The sequence below is a fragment of the Amphibalanus amphitrite genome, unplaced genomic scaffold (genome assembly GCF_019059575.1).
Source record: "Amphibalanus amphitrite isolate SeventyFive unplaced genomic scaffold, NRLGWU_Aamphi_draft 000302F_arrow, whole genome shotgun sequence".
In the NCBI taxonomy this organism is placed as follows: domain Eukaryota; kingdom Metazoa; phylum Arthropoda; class Thecostraca; order Balanomorpha; family Balanidae; genus Amphibalanus; species Amphibalanus amphitrite.
The window spans coordinates 578,857-586,936 of record NW_024881797.1 but is presented as its reverse complement, the minus strand read 5'-3'; the positions used below and the strand labels follow the sequence as shown (position 1 = coordinate 586,936).

Genomic DNA, 8,080 nt, shown 5'->3' with positions numbered 1-8,080 from the left:
GCATAAAAAATTGTATGCCTAAGCTGCATAAGCTGTATCTTTTTAAAAGCTGTAAATAGGATTATTTTTAGGGAATTATAGGTTTCGTAACACAGTGAATTGTGTTACATTAAGCCGTTTTGCTCTTATGGTTACTAACTGAAGAGTTATCCTTTTTCTCACAGGGAATGACAATACAATAACAATACGAATATACCTAACCAGACGTTTCGAACAAAAAAGTGCCTCCGTCAGTGGCAAGAAATAAGTAACTAAGCATACATGTTTTCTTTCGATTAAATCGATGAAGTAGTTATCTTTATTTTTCTAAGGTATATTTTCAGCAGTTTTTAAGCACATCATGGAAGCTTATAAATATTTGTGTATTTTATCGGCAACCCGGCTGGCCAGACCGAGACGGTGCCGCATATAGTTCTCATCGATGTTAAACCTACACTTATTTTTCTCCACTGACGAAGGCACGTTGTTGTCCGAGACGTTGGGTTTTATTCGCATTGTTTTTATATCGTCATTGTCCGTGATAAAAACATACTCATATGGACTGGTCTCAGTTCATGTAGAAATTGTTGCACATTCATCAACACAGATAAAATGAATATTAAAGGGACACTCCCACCTTAACATTAGTTTTGAGTTGAGATAGCCAAATTGGTGGCCATGGCCTGCAAATACCGGTTTAGGCACTCACAACATCGAAAAATGCTTTAATTCGAAGATATGGAAGTTCAAACTTGCAGTTTTCGGATTCTAAGGGGCTAATGCATTGGAATGCCCCCTTAGAATTTGTGACGTCAGCGGAGATCTGACGATTTTTAAATCTTAGACTAAAAACATCGTTAACACGTGGTGGTATACGCTGCTTTGCGCGCAACGTCTGCCGCACTTTAAGGCTGCCAAATTATTGCTTCCAAATAAAGTCGCTAGTAACAGGGGAGATCCCAAAAAGTAAACAAAAGTAAAAGCCTAATATCTTGAAAACCAGTGAATATTTTTCGGTGAAATTTGGTAGATATTCGTTTTCGCTCTTTCTGAACCAAGGGACATCACTTTCATGCCAATTCATTAACTTTTTTGAAGGTGGGAGGGTCCCTTTAATCCTCACCACACATATAAATATAGGTAAGTAGACCGCGTCCCCTGTTTTCCACCAATAAATCGCGGCAAAGCGAAGGATTGCGACGATTCTTTGGTGCCCTGGAGTTAATCAATTTTACAACTTCCCGGAAAATTAAATAGCCCTTATCATTTTTGCATCTTCTCCGATAATTTTAAATCCCTGCACCAAATTACCTTTAACCTGTCATTAATTTTCTAGATCATGTCAGGCCAGAATAGCAATCGAAAGTCAGCGCACATCTTCTGTGTTTCCATAGTCGTTTCCTGATTAGGGACGTGACAACATGTATACTATCTAATGTTTGTCTCATTGATTGTTGTGGGTGCCAAGGTCACGTGAAACTCAGGTTAAGGTCATTTACTTGAAATGGTCTCGGTTAATTTCCTTAAATTTACACTTTTTTGTGGTTTTTAGGAAGTGTTGGTATGAAATTTAGCACCCATTTTAGCATTTGAAAACTAGGCATACTTAGGTATGAGTTATAGTGCATATGCAATATGTTGCAAGGCTGTAAGTGCTGGTTAACATTCTATGGATAGCCGGCAGAACGCCTAATGGGTGATCTGGCGTGACCCGTCCTACCCCAAATGCTTTGATACATCATCTTTGATCAAAGCAAGTGCAAATTCGGAGTCAGAAGCAAGCCAAATCCCAGCAAACTTCACTTGTAGAAATTCTAGCAGGACCCAATTTTCCGTGCTTTTGGGTTATTAACCTGATCTGGGAGGTCAACCAATGACCTAGGATCTCAACATTGACCAGGACATAAGAATAATTGGCTTTCTCTCGTCAGCGATGACCAGGACCCTCAAATCATCGGATTTTTCTCGTCACGAGCAGTTCGCTCTTTTTTTTTGCTTTTTCAGCGAAGCTCTGGCTCTTTTTATCAAGGGCCGAATGGCTGAGGGTTTCTACGCCCCTCGCTACATGTAAAACGCTGAAAAGAAATGCCTAAATGGGTGAGGGTAAAATATCGATTGGTTTTTAAGTGCCGAAGCCCGAAGCACTTTAATTTACTTCGATAGCAGTTTTTAAGACCAACGAGCTCGAATACCTACTATAACTTCTTGAACAATGTAAGCACCAGATAAAATGAATCGTGATAGAAGCGGCTCAAGATTAAGGAACTATGAGACACTTAATAAAAAACGGCATAGATTAGAAACTGCACCTAACTTGCACTGGTTTCTGTCTGTCACTGTTTCTGTCACTGGTTTTCTGGTTTCAGTCTGCACCTTTTCGTTGCAGACTGGTAGATTACATTTTAGGATTAATTTCAGCTGATGCTCAAATGATGTAGGGCTATTCATTCGTTCATTCATGCGACCATCCATTCATAAAAGAAACCAGTGATAAAATTGTTTATTTTAGATAAGCGGGAAATACAAACTCAATAAAAGTTTAATGATACGGAAAATTTGACAGCTTTTATAATGAATAGACAAATAACTTTAACAAATCAAAGTTGAGAGCCCCAAATACGTAACACAGTTGAGGGCATTTTAGGCCATCACAGTACTTGTCAACAATTGTTGTTGGGGGGACTGCGGAGGGTGGTTGGTGGCTCATAAACTGTCCCCCCCCCCAAAAAAAAACAACGTAACCGATCATCTGCGAGAAGAACTATTGAGCTCGAACCGAGGTGACGAATCGATTTATAGGTATGCAGGATGACTAACGGTGCCACTTTTTGACTTCTTGTGTCGAATAAATTCCATCATCTGGATAGCACGTCAACATTATATTTGACATTTTGCAACAAACGTATACTATTTGGCGCGACTAGCCTCAGAAATGTTCTGAAACTAAAACCGTTTTTTCGCAATTAACTTGGCCCACGTCATCCCAGCTTATGCACGGCAAAAATAAAATAATGCTTCAGGATCACTGGCCTGAATTCCAATGCTTAAAGTTTACTCAAAACCGGTGTGGCTGAGGCACTATTCGCTACATCTCGTGACGGCCACCATTGTGTTGCATTTTTTTCGGTAAGCTATAAGTTAACCCGCGCCCGGCTGGGGGTCCTGGATTTCCACGCCCTGCTGGGGGGGGGGGGGGGGGTGTTTGAACACCCCCCCTTCTAACTCGGCTCCTGGGCCACGTAGCGATACGCGGAAGGCGGCGTTCGAAAGAGCGTCAAAAATAATGACGAAATCACTTCGGTCAATTTCTTGCTCAGGTCAAAGGTCAGGTCACCAGAGGTCATTGAAGGCAAAATTTCGCCGATTTCCAGGTCGAATGTCGAAAATTTCCAAGAAGCCAACGCATAACTCGGGAACCAAAAGAGCTACAGCGCCGCGGAAAAGCGCAATCGATAGCCCTTTTAACGCCCTTTCTGAGTAATTCCCTCAGATTTGACCTAACGTCAACGGTTTTGCCTGCAGGGGGCAAAAACTGCAAAAATAGCCGATTTTTTCGGAAACAGTTTTTCTGCAATAACTTTTGACCCAAGCCTTGTACGAGCTTACTTTTACCGGCATCGTGTTCCTCTCGTCAAGACGCATCGAATGAACTATAACTTGACCTTGAAAGGTCAACTTGAAAATTTGACCTCAGGTCAAGGTCATGACCTGACCGGAAAGGGTCATGTTGCATATCAGTCGATCCGTATCGTCGAGCTGAACACATCTAAGGCGTTTTCATCGCTCTAGCATGCCTCTATCAAAAGTTATTTGCGAAAAACTGTTAGATACCATTCGTGACCTAAGATGACCTCAGGGCATAAACAGGGGTCACGGACACCATTTTCATGTTCAGTGTGTCTAAACTACTTGTAATTCAGTGTTTGGGAGTGTTTATAATGTCTTTCGTCCAAAAGAGGCGCATTTCAATTTTCTCCCATTGACTTATAATGGGGAGGTCTCAAAATTGACCTGACCTTAGGTCAACGATATCAAAATTCTGAGATATACATTTTGTACATGCCATTGCTCTTAGCAATCGCTGAAAGTTTCAAAGCATTCGGTCACTCGGTGTAGCTATGACAGACATTGAAACTTTTTATGAGGTGAGGTCACTTCAAGTGACCTGGTGACCTGACCTTGAATGACCTTGGTCTGAAATTTTCACAACATGTGTAGAATTGATGTATGATAAGGTGTACCAAAAACGGCGGCGCTCCGCGCCGCCGTTTTTGAGATATTCGCGAAAAACCACAAGGGGGGGTGTTCAAACACCCCCCCCCAGCAGGGCGCGGGTTAATAAGGAAAGGATTGGTGAGTGGGTTGAAAACAGCCCTCACCCTCCACCCCCCTCCCTTCTTCTGGAAACATAAGTAACCGAAAGATATGGCGATGGTTTATCCACCTCCTCTGCCGCCGCGCTGCGAGGCCTCGATTCGTTCGGTATGTGGATTCCTGAGCGGTCCTCCCCGGAGGCAAGGTGAAAGGTCATGACCTGTATCATAAATTTATACGTTGCTGAATATGTTTTATAGTTCTTCCAAGGCCTTGGACACCGTTTTATTATATCTGGTAAGCATTTCACTTTCTTGTCAATCAATACATTTAAAGAAAACTTTATCATAATCTCATACTGCGGCAATTGTAGTTCTGCTTACGGTTGCCTCTTTATGATACGGGCCACCACCACCTCCACTGCGCTGGAGCTCTGGCGTTCTACCCCTCCCCGCTACGGACCGGCTCTCGGGCTAGGTGTGTTAGTACTGAGCGCAAACGTGTAGTAGTCACGTGACTTTCATTCACGTAGCGGGAACGGAAGCTATAGGCGATACCAAGGACGGGCTCTGGGGAGGCAACCGGCACAGAAAAATAGCACGATTGTAGTTTTGGAAGAATATCTGTTGCGGTAGAGGAATTATACAAAACATACGTCCTAGGAGCAAACATGTGTTATTCCTCCATACTTTGCGCTACATTTCCTTTCTTCAATGGCCAGCACTTAGCAAATAATAGCACAATTCTAAATTGGTAATATATGTGTACAGTAGCAACTGCGGGTCCCTATACCTCACAATGATGGAGGAGCGTCTTCCACCGCCTCTCGCGCTGCTAGAAAAGGGCGGGCGCAGTGGGAACCAACCAAGAGTGACTGAGGACACTGACCCGGCTTTGCACGGTATCTGTTCACCCGTCACCGGAATTCGTCGAATGTTACGACTACGAATACAACATGAACTGCAATGACGCATTGAAGTGCCTGCAAGAGACCGGTTGTCTGAATCACGTTTTGATGCGATCCCCGACGCTGGCGATGGTGCGGCGCCGCATCTTTGGTCTCATCATCCCTCCAATAAGTGACGTGAGGCAGCACGGTTTAGTGAAGGTGGCGAGGGCCGTCAGATGCCCCCACGCGCCTGCGGCTCTAAGACTATTCAGCTGGCTGCCTCGTGCAGGAGGCCATGAGCGACCGTCAGCACGCTTTGAAATATGGAAAAGGGCAGACTGGCTGAAAAAGACAAGTCAACTGAACAATTGATACACTGTTAGCCCCGCAAGGTTGGCCTCCCTGTGTCACCAAGGCACACGGATCACAGGTGCCCTACGACGTGATTCTAAGAGCCGCATGCAGGCTGGTAAGGCCCAAACAGAGGCTGAGCATACTGGATATGCTGGCTGTATAATTATTTTTGGTTGTTTATCTAAACATGCTGGTTATTTAATATGTGTCGGAAAAATATAACTTCCAATACACAGGCCTGATTGCATGAAGTGGCGCAGTTAGTGCTATAGGTATATTCAGGAAATAAATTTTGCAAATATATATTAATGAAAACTGCGATATATACACGTACATTTTACTTGGGGTTGGACCGTTCATTTCAGAGGAGATGCGAAAAGGCCCCTGTGGACACCACCCACGAGGCACGTGATTCCGACTTGTGGGCACCTCACATATGAATAGCCAATAGTAGTGGATGAAGCGGGGCCAATGGGGCTACTCATAACAGAAAACCGCATGCCTCTGAGACATGCGGTTGCGTTCCGAGGCTGATCGATATCATTGACATTTCTGGGTCCCCTACTGCAGATAGGCAATGTTCGTGTCAAATCCAGTTCTACTGTTATCTATGATGCTATAAATTCTATTGGTAAGCATTGAAAACGCATCAATGTAAAAAATATGGTTTGAAATTTGTTCGATTTAACTTGTTATACCGCCAACGAAACTGCATGACCATTGCCATTGTAAAATGAAATTTGCCTTTTTCCAATACCCGATGTCACAGTCCTATGCCGTGTGCCGAAATCCATTGGCCAATGTCGAAAGCACGCTCATTGTCGACATTAAATGCCCCATGTCACGCTGCTGCACTATGCCGAGTTTGAGGCGTGGTTTGTCGAAAGCGCACTCCAGCTGACGTTCCTAATGCAGATCTGCCGAAACTAACTGACCAGATGCCGATTTTGATAAAAAAAGGTGTACTGTGGAACATTTTAACGCACATTCTTAGAACATATTTTCACATCCATGATCAAAAGTTATGACAATTTTTCGAAATGCTGTATCCAGCTGCGCAACATAATATTATCGTCACCCCACACACCGTCACCACATCACTTCCCCTCCCTCCTTCTGGCCCCTACCCTCCACCATGTCCCAGGTCAGCCGTCCGCGTGGGTGCCGAGTCAAATCGCGTGGCAGCGCTGTTGGCGGTCCCGCCCCGCCACCGCGAGGGTGGGGGAGCGCGTATCGTGCTACTGCCGGCCAGCGCGGTTCGCCACTCGCCGTGCGCCGGGGCAGTGCTCTTGGCACCATCATCGCCAGTGAAAACTCCCTCAGGGGCGTGTCTCTCTCGGGCCCTGTAGCAGAGAAGGTAGGCGGTGGCGTCTCGAACGCTGGCGGCAGAGCACTCTCTCACTTTAGAGTCATCCATGAAGAACCAGCTGTCGGCGGGATGATTGAAGCTGTACGCTGTGTAGTGGCCGCCATCTTGACTGCCGTGGTGCTCTACCACGCCATAGAGGTCGTAGACCAGCCTGTACGTGTTGGGGTGCGACCCAACTGCCAGCCGACTCAGGTCGAGGTCCCGCAGGGGGAAGGTCACCTGAGCGTGGTTCTTGCGCGCGGTGCCGCCTGCGAAACTGAACCTCTTCAGGTGGAGGATGACAATGGGTGGAAGCCACCAGAGGTCGAGCTTCTTGTGGACGTCGCACCGACACTGACACTTTGGACAGGTCCAGTCCGTGATCAGGTCGCCACGTAAGTACTCGTCCAGACACTGAGTCAGATTGCTTTTGCCCATCGCTAGCGGCAGCGACAGCAGAGAGAAGGTTTCAAATGTGACCGACTCGGACCCGCAGCCGGTGCAGAGTAGTGTCGACTTATGCAGCCCGTGAAACAGTTGCGTCACTATCGAGCTGTTGTACCGCTGGAAGTCGCACCACGCCGCCTCGCCTGCCTTGATGTTCGGGAGGCCTTCCGCCGGCGGTCGGGGAGGCAGTTCTCCAGTCGTAGTCACAGCATTCAAGTCGTCGTGCAGCCAACTAAGTAGCAGGATTATAAATTCATGCGCGTCTTGCATTTCCATGCCGCCGAAGTCCCTGCAACGAGCACTTACTGCACTGCGAAAGCGGTGAGGTGATATGCATTGAAACTTTTGCGACCAAATTACCTCAAACAGCTGAGAGATTTCCGTCGCCACCTGACCTTGGCTTAGCGGCTGCTTGTTCGTGTTTTCGTAGAGAAACTCGCCTACCATGTATTTCACCAGCGCTTGCGTTTGTGCGAGTACCTGGAGGACGGCGTTCATGTAGCAGGTGTTCCCGAGGTTTTCTAGGCCAGCAGAACCGGCCGGGAGAGACGCTGCTTTGGTTTTCGAAATGAGGAACGAAGTAGTCCTAGAGATTCCTTCGTCTCCGGCTACTGACTGGCGAGGCGCTGATGCTGCTGGGGCGGTCTTCGGCTGGCCAGCCGAGACTGTTCCAAAGCTGGTCAGTTCAGAGGCTGGTGACATCAAAGAATATCGTGGGCACATTGCAATGGACTTCGCATCCGCACTTG

General features: G+C 46.2%; 1 protein-coding gene across 1 annotated transcript; it reads right to left on the bottom strand.

Moving 5' to 3' along the window:
* Nucleotides 1–6,545: 6,545 nt before the first annotated feature.
* On the bottom strand, nucleotides 6,546–7,601 carry LOC122387893 (ubiquitin carboxyl-terminal hydrolase 15-like). The gene has a single exon (XM_043378545.1). The coding sequence runs from the start codon at nucleotides 7,599–7,601 to the stop codon at nucleotides 6,660–6,662; it is 942 nt and encodes a 313-aa protein (XP_043234480.1). The 3' UTR covers nucleotides 6,546–6,659.
* Nucleotides 7,602–8,080: the final 479 nt, after the last annotated feature.

Bases quoted from the DNA above. Each gene is read 5' to 3' on its own strand.
- LOC122387893 (XM_043378545.1), bottom strand. From the start codon at position 7,601: ATGCAAGACGCGCATGAATTTATAATCCTGCTACTTAGTTGGCTGCAC.